The sequence below is a fragment of the Perissodus microlepis genome, chromosome 10 (assembly GCF_051167445.1).
Source record: "Perissodus microlepis isolate ML-2025 ecotype Zambia chromosome 10, ASM5116744v1, whole genome shotgun sequence".
NCBI lineage: Eukaryota > Metazoa > Chordata > Actinopteri > Cichliformes > Cichlidae > Perissodus > Perissodus microlepis.
In genome coordinates, this window is record NC_140470.1 from 15,136,457 (window position 1) to 15,162,190 (window position 25,734).

Below are 25,734 nucleotides of genomic sequence, written 5' to 3' on the forward strand. Positions count from 1 at the left end.
AGTCGTGTTTCAGCACCCACTAGATTTTCAGCCATCACAGTTTAAACGTGCTGGCACAGACACAATCAAATACTTGCATTTTTTTTTTCTTTTAAAGAAATGCCTTTATTTAAATAGGTATGTGATGATGAGACAAGAAAGCAGGAAAGACTGAAGCTGAAAACGAACCCAGTTGCTATAAATGACCCTGAGGCTCAACTACTTAAGTAAACCAGCACCTGAGGAAGTTATTGAATAATAATGAATATCGTTAACCCAAGCCAGGAGAGTGTTAACCCCACTCTCAGACCTGGACAAACGGGAAGAGTTCTGTCAGGAAAGCCATTTGGCATAAAATCTGTCCAAGCCCAGATTAACAACAACTGCCTCCAGAGCTGTTGCACAATAGTGTGCCTGAAGATGATAGAAGAGTGGGGAAGATGTTAATCTTTTCTTCTCTCACTGCCTCCTAACACTAACAAGAGACAGCACAAGCAAAGAAGACAGAAGGCAAAGATGGAGGTGGCAAAGTTGAAGTTAAGAATGTCATTGAAAATTACCAGAATGGACAAAATTAGAAAGGAGTACATCAGAGGGATAGCTTAATTTGAACAATTTGAAGACAAAGTTAGGGAGACAAGGCAGAGATGGTTTGGACATGTGCAGAGGATGCATAGTGGGACGATTGTAGTTCAGGGGGTTGAGAAGCTCATCTGTAACCGGAAGGTTGCCAGTTCGATCCCCAGCTCTCTGTCCTGGTTGTTGTGTCCTCGGGCAAGACACTTTACCCTACCACCTACTGGTATTGGCCAGAGGGGCCGATGGCACGATATGGCAACCTCACTTCTGAGTGACTGAATTCACAATTCAGTCTGAGTGACTGAATTGTGAAGCGCTTTGGGTGCCCAGAAAAGTGCTATATAAATGCAATCCATTATTATACTAGACAAATGAAGATGGAGTTGCCAGGCAGGAGTAAAAGAAGACCTCAGAGAAGATTCATGGATGTAGTGTAGGAGGATATACAGAGGATTGATGTCATAGAGGACAGGGTGAGATGGAGGCAGATGATCCATTGTGGAGACGTCAAAGTGGACCAGGCAAGAGGAAGAAGAATGAAGCGAATCTGGCTTCATCATAAGAGACAAGTGTAGAGTGCGGGACTGAAAGAGGTAGCACCTTGGCAAACAGTGCTCCTGCTAAGCTATGAGATTTTTAAGACAATGAAATTAACAGCAGCCACCTAGAGGAATATGTTCAAATACTCTGTACACACCATTTTTAATGCAGTGAAAGAAAAAAGTCAGTTCATCTAATGTTGTAGAACGTTTTATTAAAAGAGAATAAAGCTTTGAGATAATCGAGATCATGTGTAAGAAAATCAGAAGTCAGCCACCGCTAGAAAACAAAAAAAACTGGACCAAAAAGAAAAAAAACAAAACAAAAGAAAAAAAAGATACAAACCACATTAAAGTTACGATCCCTTGTCTCCGCCCAGACTTCCCTCTTCACCCCTCCCTCCCTCCTCCACTGGTAACGGTTTTCCACTATTTACCACTCCTTACGCGTGTGGATCCATCCTGCACCTCCCAGCCCTCCTCCTGGATTTGATCCATGCTTTTCTCTTCTTTTTAATTATTAAAAAAAATAAACGGTGCGGCACTGTGTAGCCAGTAAGTCTGTCTGTGAGGTCCCACACAAAAAGGGAAATTTTGGAAAATTCGAAAGCCAATTTTTTCTGAATATCGCACTACAATGGTTCCGGTTTGATGGGTTTATGTGGATAGGGCCAGGGGGTCGGGATCTTCTCCCGGTAAAAACGCTCCTATGATCCTGCTCCATGTATCCATCCTGAAGCCTAATCCTAATCTGATCCTGAATCCTGATCCAGCTCCGGAATGGTGAGACAATGAGCCCAGTCCAAACCTTCAGAATACCAGCAGAACCAAAGAGAAGGAGGCGAGTTAGAATCACACCTTCAGGAAAATGCTTGAAGTAATGTAAATAAATGCAGCTACCAGGGAGTTTACTTTGAGAAAAAGGAGAAAACCATCTATAATCAAGCCCAAAATACAAAGATTTACTTTGTATGATAAAGGATGAGAAAAAGCACCAAAAAAAACCCAAAAAAAACTTAACTGAAAACATTCAAACTGGGCCCTATTGTCAGATTTATGCTTTTTGAAAAAAAAAAAAAAAAGAAAAAAGAAAAAATGAACAGCCTTATAATTTCACAGTTGACAAGGCACAGCCATCATACCATTGGTGCCACATTTGACTCCTCCTCCTCCTGTTTATCCTAATATGAACTGTTTCCTCTGTTCCCATCCTATCCTGTTCCTCTGAACTCTGAACAGAGAAACACACAAGAAGGTCAAAAAGACAGCAGTATTCGCCTGAAGGAAGTAAAAAAAAAAAAAAAAAAATTAAAAAATTAAAAAAAAAAAAAAAAAAAGAATCTTTGCAAATGAAGCAAAAAACATTCAACACTCAACCAGGACAATCAGGAGAAGAGAGGTACACAGATGGAGAAGAGAGGTACACAGATGGAGAAGAGAGGTACACAGATGAATTAGAGATGACACAGCAGAAGCAGAACACGTTTTGAGAGAAGAAATAATGGAGCAAAATTCGGTCATGTGCACGCTCAACTGGTCTGCAAAAATTAGAATGGAAAATAAAACTGCAGGTGGGTTGGTGTCGGTTAGGGAAGGAAGCACACACCATGACAGCATACATAGGTGACACACGAGATGATCCTTGATGAATATACAGGATTCGTTGAGTAATGTGAAGATTTCCACTCTGGCTCTTAGGTCAGGCTTGCCTAGGTGCGAGAGCGGGAGCGAGAGCGGGAATGGGACCGGGAGCGGGAGCGAGAGCGGCGGGGAGAATATCGGGGAGATCCTCTGTTGCGGCGTGGGGAGTAGCTGCGTGATCCACTCTTGCTCCTGCTTCGACTGCGGCTACGAGAGCGAGAGCGACCGTAGCTGGGGCTCCGAGGGCCGTCCATCTTCACACGGATATAAGCCGTCTCACCCTGAACACAAACATGAGCACACATCACCGACCATTCCTTTTCCTGTTATATGAAACCCACATACAGAAATAGCTAACCACATTTTTTCCTGGTTGATGTATTAGTCATAAATAAACAGACATACTGCTGCACAACAACCCCAATCCACACATCAGAATTTTAAATTGCATTCACAATCAGCCAATTCATCATTCAGTAAGATCGTTTCTGTTAATATAAAACAGATAAGCCAATTATTGATTCTTATCGCCAGGAAATCTTTACAGTTGAGCATTTTGCTTTACTTACTGCAAATTAACTGTCACATTCCTTACAATGTTTAAGTAAGCTTTTCAATGTCTGTGTTGGCTCTCAGTCATCTGGGTAATGGTAGTCTTAACAGCTTTAAGAGCTTGGAGATAAAGGAGGAAGAAAAAAAAAAAGGCATCAAGACTTCTTTAGGTTTGCAAAGACGTTTCACTTCTCAGCCAACAGGCTCCTTCAGTTCTAAGCGATCCTGAAGGTCTCCTACCCATCTGTGGTAGCAATAAGGAGCAAGAAAAAGCATCACTGCCAACTGATTCACAAGGTTGGAACGATGATTGGCCAGAATTTGGAGGACGCTCAAATTGCTCTCCATCTTGGACAATCCATCTCACCCACTCAACAATTCTGAGGTAAAAGAGTTCGTTCTCCCTCAGGCCGACATTCCTGACATTTTCTGTGAAACTGTAACTAACTGTCTTTCTGTAACAGGCTAATTTTTATTCTTTATCCTGCTGCTGTAACAAAACAATTTCCCTTGTGAGATCAATAAATGATATAAAACAAATGGTGGAGAGTCCTGGGTAATTAAAGTGTAGCGGCAGTTGTTCCCTTTGGCAGCGGCTCCAAGTATCGTTGACCCATTACTGATCACGTGAGTCAGCACATGAGCCAAGGTGGGTTAATGCTACATTTTTTTGTCGAGGTATGCTGCCTATGAATTATTTAGTTCCTGGGTCTGATCTGACTTTACAAGTGGGACATCCAAGTTCAGGGGGTGTTCCAGATTAAATTTCTGACTGGAAAACAGAAATGCTGACTTATTCAGGAACACACCATAAATATCTGTAACTATTTGTTTTCCGTTTGATTAAAGGTGAAACCTCTTTGCAAGCCTAAAGAAGTCCAGTTGTCGCCTTTTTTTCTTCTTCTTCTTAAGACTAAGCTTTTCAAGTTAGTCCTTATTAAGAGAGTCTGACAATGTGAGGATTTACATACCTCATGAGAGCGAAACTTTGTGTTGTCCAGTTTACGGACGGCGTAGGTCATGTCTTCTTTGCGTACAAACTCCACCACACCAGTGCCATCACGGAACACATCAGCATAACATACATCACCTGCTTCCCGCATGTGATCCTTCAGGTCCTGCCAGCTCCCGCTGGGGGGAAGGCCTAACAAGTAAATAACAACAAAAGTTTTGTAAGCTTTACACATACAACTACACACTTAAACTAGAGACCACAACCTTCAGATAGAAAAATACACCACTCACCTGAGACAACCACCCTGTTCTCCGAGCGTCGGGATGGGGGACCGTACCTTCCCCTTGGGGGTCCCATTCCTCCTCCTCCTCCTCCCCCTCCTCCAGCACCACCACCACCTCCACCTCCTCTTCCACTTCTAGGGAACTCCACACGCAGACGGTAGCCATCGTAGTCATATCCATCACGCCCATAAACAGCATCTTCAGCATCCCTGTGAAATCGAACAGTGAAATGAATAATCTAATTCCAATAATGCAAACAAACATGCAGTTTTACTCATATTTCAGCCTTTGTCACAGACCATTTAAAAATGGGGAGGAAATTAGCCTCTTATAGTGGACTTATAGATGATAGATATTTTGTTAAATCGTTTAATTGGTATCTTGATCATTACCCATCAGCTAAAAAGTGGTTTGGTAGTAGCCCATTTGCTAGCACATTCACAGGTACTTAACGGGGTAAACCGCCAATTAACGTGGCCTCCTGCAGGCCTCAACAACACACATTTCACGACAATCCAAAAAGAGCTCCAATTACTCGACTCAAACCTTCTCCTAAACCAAATTCTTGCTACAGGTTATATCCCGTCAACTCGCACGTTGTGTCCCCTTATTTGGGTGTAGCTGGCTAACTGTGGAGATAACAGGCAGACGTGGCGGCGAGACAATGCGGCTCACCTCGGGTCGTCGAACTGCACGAAAGCAAACGGTGGTCCTCCTCTTCGGTTCTTCAGATCTATATCACGAATACTTCCGTACTTGTAAAATAAGTCTTCCACGTCTTTTGAACGTATGTCGGGAGGGAGATTTCCCACATATATCCGACAGTCGTTACTCCCCGCGGGTCCTCGAATGAGACCGCCAGACATGATGGCGCAACGCGAGGGAAGTTAGCAAGCCGGCTAATAGATCAACTTTTGGTAAAAAAAAATGACTAGAGTGGCGCCTAGATAGTAAGCGGCATGTACGAACTACGCGTTAGAGATTCGGTTTAAGCTACACCTTAATAAAAATTGAAACACTTCGAAGCGGAATTCAAACAGCGAGATAAGCAAGGGCTAAAAGTTGCAAGCAGAAGCTACCGATAACGGATTCTTCTTCACAGGGTACGTCTAGCTTTAAAAGGCGTATACCGCCACCTACCGGAAAGTGGGGTTACACTTTAAAGCGTAACCCGTAACCTGAGCCACAGCTGTTCAGATGGTAGGGTTATCTACCAGTCTGAAGCTCAGTGGATCGATCTATAAATCCTCGAGGAAGATCCTAAACCCCATTGATTAGAGTGTGAGTGAACGTGTTAATGTTAGAAGGCGTTTAGGTATAAATACTGAGTGTATGAACAACTGTATAATTGGTAAATGTGCTCTGATTGCTCAGGCGCCCAGCCCATTGTACCAGCCCATTAAGTATTGTGCAACAATCTCCATTCAAAGAAGCATATAATGTCCTCTTCATCACTAAACTGTCATGTGGCCATGACAGTGAAAATCATAACTTCATAAGTATTTAAGCAACAGACACTAGAGAGAGTAACTTATTCAGTGTTTTGTGAGGAAATCTTTCTCCACCTGAGCCAAATGATCATCAAAACAGCTAGATTTCAATTGTTGAAGCTGATTTTTTTTTTTTTTATTAGATGAACCTCAAAGCCCAATTTGGACTTTTGGAGATCTGCAGTAATGTAATAATAGAAAAAAAAGACAGAACTTTAGTTTTTATTTCTTAATAACATGAGAAATAAAATAAATAAACTGAAGCTTTCAGCCATGCAGTGTCAGACAGTCGCTGCAATCACTCAGTACATCAGGCATAAATCCTTGCACAAAACAATATGAGTTGTAAACCCCAAACCACAATGGTTCACATGAGCCTTTTCAGGCCACTAACGAAATGATTTGTTCATACAGTTTCTTTGTTCTTCTTCTCCTGCTTGAGTGCCTCTTATTCCTTTTTGGCTTGCTTTTCTCTGCGTCTCTGCCTGGCCTCCGACACTATTTTCAGCATTGAGAGCAGAATAGGCACGCACATGGGCAGGAAGAGTGGTATGTAGATAGCAAACTTCTGATCGTCTGGAAAGTAAAGCAGGTGAAGGAGCGAAGGGTCGAAGAATGCTTTCTCTGAAGCCAAGATGGCCTCTTTGCTGTACTGCAGAGCAAAGCCGAGGTTTCCGACCTCCAGCTCAGCCATGGCCAGCTGCAGGGACGTGACAGCACTGGACACCTGCATATTAGCAAAATAGATCACAGATTATGTATTATTATTGTTATTATTATGAAATTAGAGGAGACTACCTAATTGTTAGGCGTAAGATACCACTCTGATACCAAGACTGAAACGGCCTTTTGTTTATTTTGGTTCATTCGGTTTGTCTTTGTGTTCATATATGCAGTCTTCGTGTGATATGAAAGTGTTATTTTTTGGTTTTCCATAGGGCGATTTTTTGTGTATCTTTTCTTTAAAAAAAAAAAAAAAGGCATTGACAAAATTTTAGAGTCAGAATTTCTAGGTGTGCACCCAAGTGGCAAAAAGCTTCTAATTTTGTGGCTTCAGGTCCTCATCTTTGCTTTTTGCAGATGATGTGGTTCATCAGATGGTCGCCTCCAGTTCACTTTGGAGCAGTTCACAGCTGCAGTATCTCGGGCTCTTGTTGAGTGAGATGCAGACAGAGGCAGACAGAGGGACAGGTCTGCAACTTTGTCCACTAACTCAAAAGAATGAGATTGCGGATACAAGCAATATAAATGAGCTTTCTCCGAATGTTGGCTGACCTCTCCCTAGAGACAGGCAAGGGTTTCAGTCATCTAGGAGGGGCTCAGAGTAGAGGAGCTGCTCCTCCACATTGCAAAGAGCCAGCTGAGGTGGTTCAGCCATCTGACTAGGATGCCTCCTGGGCATGTCCTGTTCCTGGCCTGTCCTTCTGGGAGGATGCACCAGGGCAAACCCAAGACATGCTGTAGAGATTACATTTCTTGGATGGCCGAGAGACCGAGGGTATGCCTCTGTGTTCCCCAGGCTGCTGCAATGGTGATCTGGACACGGATAAGTGGCAGAAGATGCATGAATGGGTTTTATTATTCTATTAGTTTAGGGAGAGAGGTTCTGGGTCCCACAGCCTCCTGTGTGGCTGGCCTGGACTCCTTCCATGTTTATCTTACCGTCTTCCAGGCCTCCAGACCTTCATTCTGTTTAAATAAAATAAGTATTGCTGACAAATTCAAACTCTGGTGTGGCATCCTCTTTAGATGTTGCAGTCACTGAGATTACTTGAGCTTTTTTCTTTTTTTTTTTACTTTTTGAGCTGGCCGTGACAACAGAAATAGTTTCTGATTTTGTTTTTTATGTTTCTAATTTCAGCTTATGTAGTGTGATTGCTGATGTTGTTCCTGACTTCCCCCAGCTAGGATCTGATTGTACTACATTAAACAGATGCTCTTCTTGCCAATCTTTGTTACCTGCCAGTGCAAATGAACCAGAAGCCCCTCAGAGTAGAAGCTTACTAACTAACTTTAGTTTGTGTCCTCACTACTATGTCGCTAGTACAATAATACAATTATTAAAAGAAGGATGAATTTTGGATTTTTGTCTTCAGGTGATGAGCAGGAAGTAGCTCGTTTGTTGTTGATTAACTGACAATAACAAAGTATTTAACAACAAAATAAAGTCACATATGACAGTTTTAAATTCAAACTGAGAAACCAAAACAATGACATAAATCTCCAGGATCAAAGTTAAGATGTGTTAAGAAATCTACGCACATGCACAATTTTGCTACATGGAACAAATGCATAACTACTACCACACCTTCACCTTACCTGCTGTGCAATGTTGTCATTGATAACAATGTTGCCTATCTGGTCCAGCAACTGCGCCAGAGAGGTGATGGTGGTGGTTGCTGTTGCAATGTTTTCCACACTACGACTCCACATGAGGCGATCCAGCTCCCAGTCAGCTAGTCCTGTGCTACCACACGGTGCCACGAGGAAGCCAGGTGGGGGGCTTAATGACTGCACGCCCAGCAACAACCTGACAGGACACGGCACATGAAGGTTACTTTGTGTCGAGAGGAAAGAAAACGACTGCCACACTGCGGGTTAACACTTACCGAAGCTGGGCGAGGAAGACTCCCATCACTTTAGCCATGTTAATGTTGACGTGAACAGGGAACTCCGTCTCCGACCCATAGAAACCATTCACGTTATAAACCTGCAAAAACATGGATAAATATAGGTTACAATACCCAACATAACAAAATAAACATGCAGCTATCCCTCAGCGTTGCTCTTCGTTCTTCTTACCATGATTCCACCCCAGCGTGGAGAGTGAAACGCATTGGAAGGGACTTCCTGTTTCCTGTGATCGTGGATGTAAAGGGGTGAATGACGAATATCCGGGACATACAGCAGAAAATTTAACACAGGGTTAGAAGATGCCGCATTAGAGCCTGGAAGTCAAACGCAAAAAAGAAAAAAAATAATTAAAACATATTGTATTTAAATACAGCAGAAAAAGCTAAACCATGATCATTTAAAAAAGCAGACTTTTACCAAGTCTAGCCTCCACCGGGTTGATGACATGTGCAAGGCTGTCAGCATTGAGCGTGTAAGCCTCGAAGCTGCTGTCAAAGCGTGGTGTCACTCCGAGCATGGTGTAGTACAAGGTCTGTAAAAAAGGAAAGGTAAACCTTAACTTCCAATAATTGAGCATCTTTTCTTTGTCATAATGGGGACTGTGCATTAACAGCACCTGAGAGTCCATGCTAAAGTTAGCCAGAGGGGACAGTTTTGTAAGCAAAGGCTGGATGTATGTCTGCACGGCACCCTCAATGTCCCAGTGCAGCTGGTGTGACTTTGGATCAGGGTTTAGCAGACTGAATGTGATCTCATAACCTGACAGGAAGATAAGAACAATCAAAGAAAAGACACAAACGTGTTCTCAGAGTTAAACCTGGAGCCAAATTACCAACCTGGGCTAGATTTGAAGGCTCTCATGCTGTCAGCAATGCTCTCTTTGTTGCCAGGTCTAAAACGGACTCTGTCGCTGAGTGCAACGGTGATGTCAGTGTGGCTAAAAGACATCACTTGGAGCACCTGCTTGATCTGGGGCTCCAACTGAGCCAGCAATTGCTCTAGTGTCTTGCCCACTCTCATCTGGGCGCTGATACGCACCAGGGCTGTCCTTCGCTGACCGATATACACATTCACATCCTGAAAGGCATGAAGGTGCATTGCATACTTTATTATCTTTGTCTTACCTGGAATATAACAAATAATTAATTGTGTTTCAAGCTCTGCAGAAGGTACTCTATTTACAATCTGTGACAGTAAATTATATTTTCTTCATTATCCTTTTTTCTAATAGTAATTAGCATGGAGTGATCACACTCATGAAATAAAATAAAAAAGCTTCAGTTTTACCTCAGGCAGCAAAGAAGAGGACTCCGGAATCACATACACAACTAAAGAACCGCACGGACTCTCACTGAGCATGTGCAGAGACAGATCTGCCTCTAAAGCAGAAAAATTATCGTGATTATCAGCTGTGCTTTCTTTGAGAAAAAAATGTCAAATGTCAACATCTGAACTACCACAAGTTGGATTTGACAGGCTGCTGCTCACCTGCAGCAGTCGGCTTTTTCAGGGCATCTTCCTCCATGATTGTAGCTGTGCGGTACTTTGTTTCATACCTGTACCTCAATGTTGTGTCCTCTGGAAAGAAAGTTTGAGAGTCAAACGACCTTGCAGGCTTCATATTCTGTGACCGCAGAATCATAAACTGCATGAGCAAATCACCATCCACTGTATGTTCCTCATCCTGCGTCTGCGTCAACGGGACCTTTTTCTGCTGTTCTGGCGTCACGGTGCCGCGTGCAAACACAACCTCGACATCAGCGCTCAAATGCAGCTGCAAAATAAGAAATAAGAGATAAGAATGTATTACACAAGGAAGATCAATCAACTACAAGGCATGAGAGATAAATAGAAACACTAAAAAACCTGCAGTTTAGCCAGATCTTTGATCTGACTAACAGGTAACCAGGCGCGGTATGTCTCAGTTGTTCGCCACCACAAAGGGACTCCCACAATGATGACAACGGCTGCTATGGATAGAGCAGCAAGCTGACCTCGTCGACGCTCTGGGAGACAAACACACAGTATTGTTGTTTGAAAGATTTTCACTGATGATAAATCTGCTAATTATCTATCAATTAAAAATGGAGTACAGTAGAAATTAAAGTATACATGTGAAATACACCCATTTTAAATTAAATAACAGCTTAGTTAAAATAAACACTGTTTCGCATTAAAATGACTAACTGTAACAATCAATCTATTACCAAAATAACTGCAGTAAAACTTAGTTTAAACAGATAACTGACCAATTATTTCAGCTCTAAATGCCAACATTCAAACCTAACTTGGGATTCAGGCTAAAACAAAATCAGATCATTTATATAAGCACCAGCAAACATAATCAGAGTTTACCATGGTGTTTAAACTAAAAATACTCAATTGTTAAAAAAATGAAATAGTTTTTTTTTTTGCTTCTGGAAATCATTGAACAATATGTTAAATATAATATTTTAAAATAGGTTACACGCACTCACTGGCCACTTTTTTAGTCACAATTTGACATCAACAGCATAAAGGTAGGATCCACCTTGTCTTGTATCAACAGTACAAGCATCTGGTGGTGTAACTGGTGTGGGGGATATGCTCTTGGCCCCTTAGCACCAACTGAGCCTCGTTTAAATACCATACTTGAGTTTTGTTGCTGACCACGTCCACCCCTTTGTGACTACAGTGTGGGATCGAACTCAGTAGTCTCACGGTGTACCTAATAAAATATCCGGTGACTGTATATTATGACAGAGGATTTTATCCCAATCCTTGACCCCTACGTACCCTCGATATGTCCAGACTGGTGACCACTGACTGAGTAAGACATTTGTGTCTATCATGCTGCATCAACTACAGTGTCTTACATGGTTGTAAAAGAGGTTCAGTGTTAACATACTGTCCTTTGTGGAAGCTTTACTATCGTAAGTATTCCTTTAATTAAAAATATATATTTAAAAACACAAAACAAAAACAAATCATGTAGTAAACAGCAGGTGTTCTTCCAGTGGCAGGGCATCACCCCTGCAACTGGGGCTAGCTAGCCATTAGCTTCAAAGGGTCATAACATGGAGAAAACGGCTCCTGTTAGTCCTCTATGGTTGCACTCTGTACAAAGGTTCATGTTTAATAAATCTAACGTAAACCAATTAAAACACTTAATAAGAATTAAATCATTTACACTCATTTCAGTTACGAATCTACTTACCCACTTCCGTGATAGCCATTTCTTCCAATGAACTGGGAGGGAGCACTCGTGGATGCCAAGCAGCCAGCAGCACCGATCACATGACCAATTTTTAAACGTATCTAAGCGGTTCTTCGCGTGAGGACGAAAACAGAACCGTGGTTCATACAGATAGCTTACATTAAATTAAATAGGATCAAATATTTGCATATACACCTGTCTGCCCGTATAGTTCTAAAAAGTGTTAGGGCTGTACGTTGTTGTGCAAAGGATTGCAGGAGTGAAAATGACCGTCGGCGCAACCTGTAAAAGAATTAAACGCACAAACACACTGTGATAAATGTGGGTATTCAGCGCCATCTGTGGTAGCTTTAATTACGACAGGCTCAATTCATCTTGTGAATGCATAAATTCCTTGAGCAACCAACAAAAGTGAGTATGCTTAGTGTTATTTACACGATTAACACATATGATCCTTAGTCTGCTGCCCCAGCAGCATGCCCGCAACATGTGGAAAAACAAGTCCACCACAGCCCTGTACTCTATCTCATCACTCTCGCTATTGCATCCAACCACCACAGACTCATTATAAAACTGATGAAGATACCAGGTCTCTGTGCAGTGGCTGAAGTCCGTGGTGTAGAGGGTGAATAGCCAAAGGCAGAGGACAGTTCCTTGTGGTGCCCTGGTGTTGATGACCACTTGTCAGACACCGAAGATGCACATATTGTGGTCGTTCTGTCAGGTAAGGACACTAGAGGGACATCCACCTGCATCACTGCCATCTTCCTCAAGCTGTCCAGTAAAACCCAAATCTGATCTGTTAACCCTGGGATGATATATGGAAGTTAGCCAGGGTGCTCAAGGACACCCAGAATAGGCAATAAGGGAGGAAACAGCTGCTCTCTCACTTATGTATTTACCCTGCTCTAATTTGTCCAGCTGGTCCTGGTGTTAAACAGATGACCTCATTACTTTTCGGTCAGCTTTGTTAAATTTGGGTGATTTGTGTGGTGACCCTTGGACTCTACTGGACACCACAGATACCCTTTCATAAAGTGCTTATTTCATCTAAATAATTTTAAGAAACTGGTAGCATCAGTAATGCTAGTGAAAATGGTGATACACATCTTGGACCCAACATAAGGTACACTTTAGACCTCATGTTAGCGCACGACTGAATGCTCTGTCCTGCCTCTCCATGACGGCCTTATCGACATCAGGAGATGGATGGTGATAAATCACTTGAATTTTAATGAGAACAAGATAGAAGTCACGTTGTTTAGATTCAGCGGCACCAGCAGCAGCCCCTGTATTGACCTTTCCTCATTGGCCCCATATGAGAAATCCATTATCACTAATTTAGGAGTGAAAATGGATCCTTCTCTAAAGCTCAAAGCTTATGTGAACACTGTAGCAAAAGCCTGCTTTTTCCAGTTGAGATGACTGCCAAAGGTCAAGCCACTCTAGTCCAACCTTGAAACATTAATACTTCTGTTTTAAAACCTCTTGTGTCAATTACTGCAATGCACTTTTTATTGGAATTGGCCAGGCCAGTTGCTCACCTACAGCAGGTGCAAAACACAGCCGCTCGATTTTTATCTGGTGCAAGGACGCAAGAGCACATCAATTTTAGCTTCCCTTCACTGGCTTCCAGTTAGTTTACGAATCCATTTTAAAAATCCTTTTATTTGTCTTTAAGTCTCTTAATAATTCTGCATCATTTTATCTGTCTGAGCTATTGCACTCTTATGTCCCACCTCGTTCTCAGGTCAGCAGACCAGAGACTTTTGCTGGAGACACAACGTAAACTCAGAGGTGACGGGGCTTTCGAAGTTGCAGCTGCAAAATTGTGGAGCGATTTTCTATATTTTTTACCTTTTGGCCCAACTTTGTCTTTTACATTTGGTAAAGGAGACCCTGTAGTTGTTTTTAAAAGGGCTTTATAAATTCACACAGACTCACTGTCCACTGAAAGAAATTTTAGCTGGTGTGGTCTTCTGCTGCGGTAGCACATCTCCTGCAAGCCACGTGATGTGTAGTGCATTCAGAGATGCTCTTCTGCATATCTTGGCTATTGAGTGGTTATTTGAGTTACTGCTGCCTTTCTATCAGCTCAAAGCCGTCTGGCCAATCACCTCTGCCATCAAAGCATTATCATCCAGAGAAATACTGCTCACTGGATATTTTTTCCTTTTTTTGGACCAGTTTCCGTAAACCCTGACCAAATATCCTACGTGTTACATTCTGATCTTTAGCTTTAACTTCAGCAGGTCATGCCTACAGACCCTGAGCTGCTTCCATACGACTGTCTATCCAATCTGCAAGATTGAGCGCAAAACACATGACTTTGACTCAGAAACAGACTCAGAAAGGGGGTGCATGTAGGCATATATACACCTCCAGGAAACTGAAAATAAAGTTTAAATATGCAGATTAGTGTTGGCCATTTAGTTTCTAATCACAATAAGCTGATTGTGTAAAGGTAATGATATCAGCCAACTACATATAATTAAATACTCAACATTTATCTCTAAAATGTAGAGGCAGTAAAGATTCTAAATAATAAAGTAGCAATATTTGACTAACATGCATAACTCTGTCATCGACAGTATCAGGACAAGTGTAGAAAATTCCATCACACAAAAGCATCTGATGTTTTAAGGTTTTAGTTTATTTTTCTCCACTATTTGACACACCAAGTGCTTAAAGAACAATATTAACACCACAAACGGCACAGTACTCCAACACAGCAGCGACAGTTTCCCCGCAGCTGACCCCACGCCATTGGTCCATTGAATGTGAATGTCGATAGAAACTAGTCTGGTCGTTCGGTAGGGCAGGCAGGGGGGAAAACGGGTGGGAGGATGACACACTAGCATCACATAATATTGACATCTTCACACAACTGAATACATCGATTACTGCATGTAATGTTAAGCTAATGAACAGACACACAAGATGGTTGTTTGTTTTAAAATTCAATAATGGTGATAAGGAGCACAAGAACAAAAGAAAAAAAAAAAAAAAAAAAATCCTGGTGTGTAGTGGCTTATTACAGTATAATGTGCCTGCTTACATCTACTAGATATACATCTGTCTGAAAGCACAACAGAGCACTCCACGCTTTTGTTCAAAAGATCAACTCGGCTCAACATTTTCACCTCGTCTGCCATCTTGCTCCTTAACGCATGTTCTGATGCCACTAATAAGCAGTTGGTCCCACTTGGTGTCAGTGCGGATGTTAGTAGAGCGTTTCAACAATGAACCAATGCTGTTCTGACAGAAGCGAAACACTGACACAAACATGCTGATCTGGCCTGCTTGGGAGTGATTTGATATTTTGTGTGAAGTGGACAGAGACAGCTGCGTGAAAGAAGGAATGTGGAATGAATACTGACTAAACATTTTTGATTATCCTCCAACCGTTTAACTTCAAATTGTCTCAAAACTGTAACCATTTGTTGAAACTGGGGGGAATTAAAAAAAAAAAAAAAAAAAAGACAGATGACCCATGTCTGTTTCCTTTTAGTACTGTGATGTCACATGATGGTTTCAAATACACATATCTAATAATGTAAATTTAAGAACTCTAAAGTAAAGCAGACAGCACAGGCCTGTGATTGATGGAGGAGTGAAGAGGGGAGACAGCAGAGCAGATATAAGACTATAACTATGCCACAGCTCAACGTGGTAGTTTGCTGTTTAATAGGCGTGATTAGCCACGTAGAGGGACTGGGCTGCGGCGGTGCCACTTCCGGAAGACTCGTACTTGCCGAGTGCAGCCAGACCGTTAGCCTGGAGAAGAAAAAAAACAAAACAGACATAAGCAAAAGAGCAAAGAAAGTTTTGCTTTTTTTAAATTAGCAGTACAAAGGACACATCTGATGTCCCTTCCTGTGGTCTGACCTCGGCACGCTTGATGAACTCCTCGGTGGCGGCCTTCTCGTTGTTCAGCTGTCCTTTCCAGGCGTTAAGAGCTGAGGCCTGCAGGGCACGGCCGTAGGAGAAAGTCAGGGCCCAGGGCTTGGGGAGTGGGCAGTTGTTAATGGCATTAAGGTTCACGCTGGCCTCTTCCTCAGACTGGCCACCAGACAAGAATGTCACCCCTGTTTATACAAAAGAAACACGAGTTACCGATCTGCTCACACCTGATGTCGAGGAAGATTTTAAAGGTTTTCGAAAGCATCTTTTCCTGCATGTTTGCACTCTGCAGGTAGATATAAACGAGTGAAAGAATCAAGAGATTTAAGTATTACTATTAGGAAATCAAAGCAATCTGAAAAATGCCAAGACAGCCAATTTACTAGTCAACTCATCCAAATTCCAAGGGATGATCTAACTGATTTTATACACTCACAAAAGCATGTTTCAGCTAGCAATTTATCCATGATAACGTATAATGGTTTAACTTTTGAATATGCTGCTCTATTAAGTCACTTGCAGCCCTGCTATTGCACACCGATACCGTCCCACTCGCTGAATTTTTCCTATTATATACACAAGTATCTTGCCTGGGACAGCAGGAGGCACTGTGCGGCGCAGAGCAGTGACAGTAGCCATGGCGATTTCTTCACTGCTGTACTTAGTTGGGCAGGAGTGTCCAGCTGTGACCATGTTGGGCTTCAGCAGTGTCCCCTCCAGGTACACGTGGTGATCCGACAGAGCCTTGTACACTGCAGCAAGGACCTAACAGCAGGAGACAAACGACAGCACGCAAGTCCAAACTTGAACTCTCCAGAACAGATAAAGGTGGCAGAGTTCCACATTCTGCAACATGTTACCTTCTCAGTGACGTACTGGCAACGCTTCAGGTCATGATCTCCATCAGGAAGGATCTCAGGCTCCACAATTGGAACAATACCATTCTGAGAGAGATTACAGAGTGTAAATTTAACACCAGTATTTTAGAAATATACAATACTACCATTTGATGATCAGTAGTGTCCTTTCCAAAAGAGGAAAGCAACCCTCTATAGTACCACACTAACCTGTTGGCAGATGCTAGCATATCGTGCCAGCACGTTGGCGTTCTCAAAGATGGCCAGCTCAGACGGCGTGGTTTCGCTGATCTTCAGCACAGAACGCCACTTGGCGAAATCTGCGCCGTCCTTCTTATACTGCGCGCATCGCTCGGACAGCCCATCCAGACCTGCACTCAAACAACGCACACAGAACCAACCATGAGAAACACGCAGGGCTTCCGTGAAGTTCATTTCAGTTCTCAAACTTGTGCGTCTACTGTCTCCTACCCTGAGTGGTGGTCTCTCCATTTGTTCCAGCGAGGGGTACAACACCCTTGTCAACCTGTAAAGACAGAAACGGAAAATGTACTGAATTTGACCTGAAATAACTTTAGCCCAGTTGGTCCTAACAACATGATCTGCTGTTATGTGTGGGTCTGAGTGTATGTAAACACACACAGTGGGTCAGCATGTTTTTTTTTGGTTTAGAAAAACCCTTTCAGGTTTTACCTGCTAAACGATGAGGGTTTACTCTGCCTGCTAAGCTGAGTCACTTGACTGCATTATATCAACAGTGCAGTGATGATGACATTCAAAACCAAAGAAGGTTGAGATTTTCAGCACTCAGGCTCTTGTGTTTTAAGGTCGAGTCTGAGCACGACAAACTATGTAAACTAACACGTAACGGCACAAACCAGGCAATGCAGCAGAAGCATAATGAAACTGAGCTGAAACTAATATTCAAGAATGCACCAGGGTAAACTGATTACCCAGCAACGGCAATCCCCTGCCTACCTTGATGCCAACGACAATGCCGCGGTCTTTGATGAGCTTGGCGAAGTTGACGCCATCGTCAGTGTTCTGGTAGAGGGTTTCATGGAAGAAGATCACACCTCCGATACAGCTGTCGATGCGCTGGTCGGCTGTGAAGAGCAACTGGCGGTAGCGGCGCCTGTTCTCCTCAGTGTTCTCGACCCCAATGGGGTTCAAACGCTTTGCCATGCTGCCTAAAGAGCAAAAAACAAGGACATGGATTTAATAAAATACACACACAGACGACACAAATGCCATTTATTTAGCATCATTTACAGTATAAATTGGCTTTCAGCAGAAGACTAAAACTGCTTGTTTGCAGTAATCTTATAGAAACAATAACATGCATCTTTATTTTATGATCTCTTTAAATAAACGCACAGCAATTCTAATTTTACATGCAACTCACTGCATGTTCAGTGTACTGCATGTTGGTATTCAACCATGTTTAATGTTACGTTTCAATCAGCCACCTTTGCTGAAACACCGACACATACCGGTGGACTCATCAGCTGCGAGGATGCCTTTGCCTGGAGCTACTATCCTGTGAGCAATGTCCTGCAGCTCCTTCTTCTGCTCAGGGGTCAGTGCGGGATACTGGTGAGTCATGGTGGCTGAAAGAGAGCGAAACACACATACTGCTTCACTATGTGCAAACCTGGATTACTGCCCAGGGCTGGCCTCATTTAATGTCTCTATTGTCTGCAGCTCGACTATACTGTTATACCAATGAGCTTTTCTCAGTTAAGTGCAGCCAGATTGGTGAAAATGGCCAAACTCAAACAAAGATAGAAAAAAGTAATTCAGTAAAATCACTTATTGTGACTAGAAGCAAACACCCCATCTTGTTGACATTCATTTCCATGCATCATCTGGTGTCAGTCATTAAAAACAGAAAGCTTGGTGGCAGTGACCAAATTCAATAAACAGCCTTCAAACCAGATTATTTAATTCCCCTTTCCCTTCCTCACTCTTCCGTAAATTAGCAGTTACGTAACCCCTCACCTCCCCCATGTGAACCACAGCAGACGGATGGAGGGAGGGGGAAGGGGTTGTGTAACAACGCTCCTATAGACTCTGCTGCCAGTCCTCATTATAGCTGCAGGCCTGGATGCAACACGGCTCGTTTCCCCCTCCTCAGCAACACTCTTTGTTTTCCTCTGTCATTACACACCTCTCTGCAAGTTACACCTTTAGTTCTTTGCCTGGAGTGACACGTCACGCGTCCATTTAAGTGCTGCTGCTCTCAGACTACAAATTATTTCTACTGGATCCATGCGATATGAGTGCATCAAGGATTTGTAAATTTCCGTTCTCACTCCAGCTAATGCACTGTGTGCCTGAGAACAAGCTGTGACTTGTCTGTTTGGCGATATTGGTATCCGAGCCGCTCCCGCTGAACACAAGGCTGTAGCTTTGTGCACAACGCTGCCGGGTGTGGGCCACAATAGCAGGTCATCCATTGGAGAATTTGATAGACGATTCATTTATTCTACTAAATGTTCCTCCACAGCGAGCAGTGTCAACTAAAAGCTGGAATTGTCAGTATATTGTAAAGGCACACAATCATAGGAGGCTGTAATACAGCTTAATGATAAAGTCAGGGAGGCTGGTTTGTTGTGAGAGCACACCGTCTGATATACTCCCTGTACCCTCTGTGTTAATCCTCAGCTTAAAGCTATGAGATAACCTTTACAGTACACACAGGCCTCTCAATGAAATCAGTGTGCAACTCTTATCACACACACACACACACACACGGCCAGGCCTGCAGGGCATATCGTGTCCCCCGAGGAGAATAGCTTCAGCAGGGGTACAAGCTGCATACTTCACATCTCCAGTGAATAAAAGGAAGTATTTACACTTGATAAAAGCCAACCTTAAAGCACAGGCATGTGTGCATTCAGCTCTGCTCCACTGTCTGTACCAGCCAAAAACCATGCTCAGCAAATACCTGCCCTCCTTTGTGAAGCAGTACGACTCCACCTTGGTGGAGTTTCACTGAGGAAACGTTGCACAACAATCTAACTCAATAGGAAATCTACAGTTTATGCAACAACTGGCCAAAAATAACGGAAAATTACTAAAGACGACAACTTTACATTGACTGGAGGCTTACGCTGAAATCACAGCTCAGCCCCGGCAGCCTATGGGGGCCTGCTTACCCACAGAGAGCGTCGATGGAGGGAGTGTACCAGTATACCACACAACTATGGAGTATAACCGGTCTGTGGGCTACTCCTGGTTATTCTGTTATTGGTCCATCAGCTCGGGACAGAGTAGAGGGAAGTTATAACATGAAAAGAGCTGAAGTGAAACAAAGTGTCAAACACATTGAGAAGTGACCACCACAGTCACTGCCTGTGCTTCTCCCAGTCCCTGTGAATGTCGCCATGTGTCAACCAAACAGCATTAAACAGACACATAGGTCATCCGCAACCAGGGACATGCATCCGGGATTTTGGACGAGTGCACAGGAGCACGTTTGCAATGGGTGAAACCCTGTCTTTTTACACTGTCCATAGGGAATTGCATACACAAATTAATACAATCCCCCTTAAAAGGACAATATGAGGCAGGACTCTAGCACATTATCAGCTGGGGCTAGTTTGGTAGTAGTGCACTAGAGTTTATGCTTGGAGGGTTATTAGCTTAAAAAAAATAAAAAAATGATATTGGCTAAAATGTGCAAGTATAAAGTTTTAGAATCACTACTATGCATCAATGCAACAACCACAGAGAGAGTGTGTGGTGTCAAGGACATTTCTCTCTTTGGTAAAGTAACCTGGGAAAATATTTGTCATATAAGATTATCCTTCTGTCTCTCTTAATCTACGATGGCTCCCAAATCAAAAAATGGGAGATTGTCAGAAGGCTGTGGCTGAACTGCTTTAGACATAATCAGGTGATGACAACTCAGCTTATGTTACTCACAGCCAAAGGAGGTACTAATCTTAGGTTTCCCATTTTTGGGTTGGCTTCTTGAACGTCTCCAGGAAACAGTCCCAGAGGAGGACATTAGAACAAAGACAACTACCTCACTCTGTGCCACACGAGCACCACTGCAGGGCCTTGCACCACAGATGTGACACACTTACAAAAAAAAAAAAAAAAAAAAGTCCATTATTCAGAGCATAGGATGTTAGGACAATGACCTGATCAAGAGAATTAAAAGGAAGGCTTTTCATTGGTGTTTGAGTTTAAATATTTCTGCTTTGCATATTCCTTTAGCTTCATGATCTACTCATGAAGTCAAGTGATTATTTGAAATCATTTTGTTTTTTTGAGTCAATATCAAAATACAGAAATTATTTTAAGTTCGGTAAAAGCCTCAACTACCCAACTGTAGCAGATTTAAAGAAACTATAGCACATCCTATAAAAACTGTAAGACATTACAATTGGGGTGAACCTGCATCTTCATTTGTATTGACGACCTGAGCTACAGTATTGGGCTGAACCTGCATCTTCATTTGTATTGACTACCTGAGCTACAGTATTGGGCTGAACCTGCATCTTCATTTGTATTGACTAACCTGAGCTACAGTATTGGGCTAAGAACTCTTTAAAAACATCTTTCTGTGTTTCCAGTAGGTTTTTTTTTTTTTTTTTTTAAATGCTAAAAACTAGAGCAGCATAAGCGCTATCAGAATCAAGTAGAGACCTTCCAGTGGCGTTATCATCAACAATGGTGATAATCGTTATCTTCCAGACAGTTGCATACACATACACTGTTCAGTGATCATGATGCCCCAGTGACCAAGGACATTTATCTAATGCGGCTTTCAAATATTTTATAAATTATGTGCACAAAGTTCTAAGACTGTTTGTGTGTGTTCGTGTTCCTGTTTAGCCATCTTTGTGAGGACCGAAATATGCATTCTACTATACTTGTAAGAACCAACAGTCACTTGTGAGGACACACACACACACACACACACACACTGGTCCTCACAAGTTTGAAGGCCTTTTTGAGGCTCAAAATGAGGTTTTAGTGTCAGGGTTACAATTAGGTTATGGTTAGGTTTAGGCATTCATTTTTAATGGTTAGGGAAACCATTATGTCAATGAAGGTCCTCAATAAGATAGCTGAATGGGCGTGTGTGTAGTAAATTAGAGTGCATCCTATTGATTGTCATTCGTGAGATTTATTGATTTGGTAACTGCAATTAGAAATTCTGCTTGGAGGTCAGATTCTTCATCGATTCCTGATCAATTTCCTGTGTGGCTAAAGCAGCTCAAAAGAATTAAAAAAACAAAACAAAAAAAAAAAACAACAACAACAACAACAACAACAACACACCACAAACAACACCATACCATCACTAAAAACTGATAAACCTGAAGTGATATGACTGAACAGTTTAAAGCTGGTTCGCTGTTGTGAGTAGACTGCATATGCAGGCTTCCATGACACGTAGCCCAGCTCTCTATATTTTCTGATCTTTGATCCAGCCTGTTGTAGTGGTCTGCCTCAACAACACTTCTGCAATGCGACATGAAGATCAACTCCCTGCTGAGTCACAGAGAACCACTTGAAAAAACAAGAAGACCGGACTCGCAACGCCTTTTTTCAAATAACACGGTAGGAGAGACATCACCACTCCACACACACGCACACGCTCTTTAGTTGTTGTTAGATGGAAAATGACACATCTAGATTTGTACCAGGCTGATTTAACTGTGATGCTGTCTGATTTCGATTGAATTTCAGGTTAACAGAAGAAAAAACAAAACAAAAACAAACAGAGGGGCCATCCAATGCTTCTCACCTTAAAACAGGAGCAGCCCGGCATGCAGTGAGAAATCACAAATACAAGAAAAACATCAGAGTCCACATTTACAGCCATCACGCTGCAGCTGGTCTTCTTTTAAGCATTGCTGCAAGCATTCAACTACAAGGTCTTGAGCTTGCATGCTAGATTTACTGCCTATGTTCATAAGCATGTAGGGGGAGGATGAGGATTTTTTTGCTGTTTTGTCTAGATCATCAGAACCCTCTGGAGGTGAGGTGTAGCCACTTTTTTTTTTTTTTTTTAATTCTATTTGCAAGCTGCATGAGCTTTGAGATGAAATGGCTCCTGCAAGACAGCACTAAAATAAAAAGCCTGCTTTCAGTGCTGTGCTTTGTTACCAGACGGGCCTCTGGCCTTGGCGTCGCGTCTATCTTCAGGCCTTGATGCTGCAGCGCTAGCAGGAGCACTGTTACCCATGCAGCTCAATGGGAGCCTATTACAGACCTCGAGGCTGCGAGGGTTTTGCAGTTCAAAGAAAGGGACATTGATGAAAATGTGCAGGTTAGACTTCAGAAACATGTCCATAAACGTCAGTAATGGGGAAACCCGATGTAAGGAAACCACTCATAATTAAGAACACCTGGTGTATGATTGTAAAAAAATACTCTCTGGACTGGAAACTATTAGTTTATCAATAGAGAATTAATCAGCAACAGCAGTTATTGATTAAGGGTTTCGATTTGTTCATTGATCCATTGCCTCATTTGTTTTTTAAGTCATTTTACACGTGAAGTAGTAGCGTACAAATCAACAATGAAAACACTTATTTAAGAATTACACTCGTTAATAATGCAAGAGAATAGTAAAAAATATAATTACTCTAAGTGGAAACTGCCGTTTGTTTTCTTGTTTTTTTAAATTATAAACACTTCTACAATCCAACCCTCATCAAGTACATCCCCACGCGATAAGGGCTAAAACACATTTGTTATATATTATCATTATTGTTGATATTAGTATTTATTTTACATTCTGAACTAATTTGCTTAAGTTGGTTAATTTTACGCCACTTTTCTACAAAACTAGCATAGAATTTAAAAAAAAAATATATATATATGCAAGCCTTGCTTCCAAAATTCAGGCCGCTATATGACTTCATTAACACGTGTAGCTTTTTCACGTACTCTGCGGCTCCGCCTCTCGATGTCTACGTGCTTCGGGACAGCTACACCCTGACGGGAAACAACCTCGTCACAGCCCTCATCCATCACCGCTGCCACCCACGTTTGTACCCGACAAATCACGCATAATCAAGCACATGTAAAAACTGATAGCGTCGATCTGAAGCGAAGGAAGGCGCAACAGGCTCGTCTCCTCCACTTCCATCCTTGAAGGTCATCACTTCTGCGCCCTTCCTGTTGCGTACTTCGATGATGGGGCCGAAATGCGCAACTCTAAAACGACTGTTTTTGAGAAGGTGATAGACTTTTAGGAGTTGTCTGTCAAATTGAGATGACATAGCATCAGTGATACAGCTAATGACGCTGCTTGTTCATTTATGGCTAACAGGCTAACTTTTGGAAGATACAGCTAGCTGTAGGTTCAGTCAACAGCATCACATCCGCATCACCATGAGAATGACAGCCATCATGGCTGACGCGCTCAGTAACACACAATAAACGTTTAAAATTGTAATATTTTTCGGATGAGGTGACTCTTACCTGCTGATAGAGATCAGGTGAGGTGTGCGCAGAGGATGCGGAACGGTCTCCTGTTTCACTGCTGCAGCGCGACGTGACCTTTTAGAAAGCCTGGGCGGAGCTTAAGCCACGCGTCACGGCACGAAGCGACGGGGCGCATGCGCCGCATAGCTCCAGAGTGATTGTGCATCTTTTTTTCTTTTTTGTGGAGACAGTTTGTCCTCTGTTTTCTAAAAGTACCTAGGTATTTATAGATGTTGATGGTAAAATTGACAAAGCGATTGTGAACAAAGGTGGAACCTCGCCTCCTACAGTGCAAACTGTTCAATAAGATAAAAATAATTTACTTTAATTAAATAAACTCTGTATTTGGTGAGTCTTTTTTCGTCCTAGTGCTAAATAACCTCTGAAAACGATTAATACTCATGTTTTGCGGCCTAGTTGTAGACAAAGCTGAGTGAACTTTTATGACTTTCACATATGTTAGATTTCTATTCATATTATTGTTTATGGTATGTTCTGATACTTCGGTAATGTAATTTGTTGAGAGGTTCCTGTAAGGCATTTGAATTGAGCATTAACAATAATATGACCTTAAAAGGAATTTGTTTTCATAAGTTTTTCTGAGATGCTGAGCTCCCCCTGGTCAAATGCAGATCTGCACTTGTTGACTTTGCCCACATACCTCTATTTTAGTTGTGGCCTAATATATATGCTCCATTTATAGTGCATTTTGTACATGTGTGTTGTTTCTTTCTTCTCAGTTTGTGTAAAGATGACACTGTTGGTGCTAATGCCAACTTTCTATTTTTCCTTGGTGAAAAATAGATTTGTAGTCTTCTATTTGTAGTCTAACTACAGAGAGAAAAATAGCCATTTGAAATAGGATGGATAGTGTCAGGAAATCCTGATTCTAATAGTGAATATTGAATTATATTAAATAAACGCACTGTTGTAATCTAACTAGCTTGCATCCCACAGACACATTTTTGCAGATATAGCACTGATGCTAAGAAATTTTAAAACTATATCAAGATATCAACATAAAAGTTGTTTATTCAAGTTTTTACTTTAAAAAATGTAATTCAAAAGGAGATTTTGATTCATATTGACAAGATAGCGCGACACACTGCAGATTTGTCGGCTGCACATCCATGATTTGAATCTCCCTTTCCACTGCATCACAAAGGTGCTGGACTGAAATCTGGGGACTGTGGAGGCCATTTGAGTGCAGTGAACTCAATGTTACGTTCAAGAAAACATTTGAGGTGATTTGAGCTTTATGGCATCGGGTGTTATCTTGCTGGTAGCAAAAATTAGAAAATGGGTACTTTGTGGTCATAGAGGGATGGACACTGTCAGAGTCAATACTCAGCTAGGCTGGGCTGTTTAAATGATGCTCAGTTGGTACTAATTTTTCTTTTGCTAGCACATGGTGTGTCTTCTGCTGTTTTAGTCCATCCGCTTCAAGGTTCAGTGTGTTGTGCGTTCAGAGATGCTCTTCTGCATACTTTGGTTGTAATGAGTGGTTATTTGAGTTGCCAATGCCATCCCGTCAGGTCTGATGTCAACACGGCATTTTTACCCCAGAGAAGTGCCGCTCATTGGATATTTTCTCTTTTTTCTGTAAAACGTAGAGATGGCTGTGTGGAAAAGTCCCAGCAGATCAGCAGTTTCCAAATTACTCAGACCAG

General features: G+C 42.1%; 3 protein-coding genes across 8 annotated transcripts; all 3 read right to left on the reverse strand.

Annotated features, from left to right (window-relative positions):
- Window positions 1-1,292: 1,292 nt before the first annotated feature.
- Window positions 1,293-5,642, reverse strand: LOC146379092 (serine/arginine-rich splicing factor 1B-like). 5 transcript variants are annotated; one of them, XR_014801555.1, is made up of 6 exons: window positions 5,205-5,641; window positions 4,536-4,738; window positions 4,262-4,434; window positions 2,704-3,019; window positions 2,240-2,328; window positions 1,293-1,905 (listed from the first exon to the last, which is right to left on the reverse strand). XR_014801555.1 is itself a non-coding variant. In XM_084942384.1 (5 exons), the coding sequence occupies exons 1-4, from the start codon at window positions 5,393-5,395 to the stop codon at window positions 2,807-2,809; spliced, it is 780 nt and encodes a 259-aa protein (XP_084798510.1). In that variant the 5' UTR covers window positions 5,396-5,642; the 3' UTR covers window positions 1,293-2,328. The 5 variants fall into 5 exon arrangements, 2 of the variants coding, with proteins under 2 accessions (XP_084798510.1, XP_084798508.1); XR_014801554.1 differs by having other exon boundaries at window positions 1,293-2,328; XR_014801553.1 differs by having other exon boundaries at window positions 2,240-3,019.
- A 583-nt stretch (window positions 5,643-6,225) lies between these two features.
- Window positions 6,226-12,101, reverse strand: pigs (phosphatidylinositol glycan anchor biosynthesis, class S). The gene is made up of 12 exons (XM_084942381.1): window positions 11,850-12,101; window positions 10,520-10,659; window positions 10,316-10,427; window positions 10,142-10,231; window positions 9,941-10,032; window positions 9,490-9,730; window positions 9,270-9,412; window positions 9,071-9,185; window positions 8,822-8,967; window positions 8,629-8,729; window positions 8,339-8,549; window positions 6,226-6,746 (listed from the first exon to the last, which is right to left on the reverse strand). Exons 1-12 carry the CDS (start codon window positions 11,866-11,868, stop codon window positions 6,468-6,470), a joined length of 1,689 nt encoding a protein of 562 aa, XP_084798507.1. The 5' UTR covers window positions 11,869-12,101; the 3' UTR covers window positions 6,226-6,467.
- A 2,380-nt stretch (window positions 12,102-14,481) lies between these two features.
- On the reverse strand, window positions 14,482-24,175 carry aldocb (aldolase C, fructose-bisphosphate, b). 2 transcript variants are annotated; one of them, XM_084942389.1, is made up of 9 exons: window positions 24,062-24,175; window positions 18,103-18,219; window positions 17,588-17,799; window positions 17,081-17,135; window positions 16,820-16,980; window positions 16,613-16,696; window positions 16,343-16,517; window positions 15,738-15,937; window positions 14,482-15,626 (listed from the first exon to the last, which is right to left on the reverse strand). In XM_084942389.1, the coding sequence occupies exons 2-9, from the start codon at window positions 18,212-18,214 to the stop codon at window positions 15,534-15,536; spliced, it is 1,092 nt and encodes a 363-aa protein (XP_084798515.1). In that variant the 5' UTR covers window positions 18,215-18,219; window positions 24,062-24,175; the 3' UTR covers window positions 14,482-15,533. The 2 variants fall into 2 exon arrangements, with proteins under 2 accessions (XP_084798515.1, XP_084798516.1); XM_084942390.1 differs by lacking the exon at window positions 24,062-24,175 and adding an exon at window positions 22,739-22,832.
- Window positions 24,176-25,734: the final 1,559 nt, after the last annotated feature.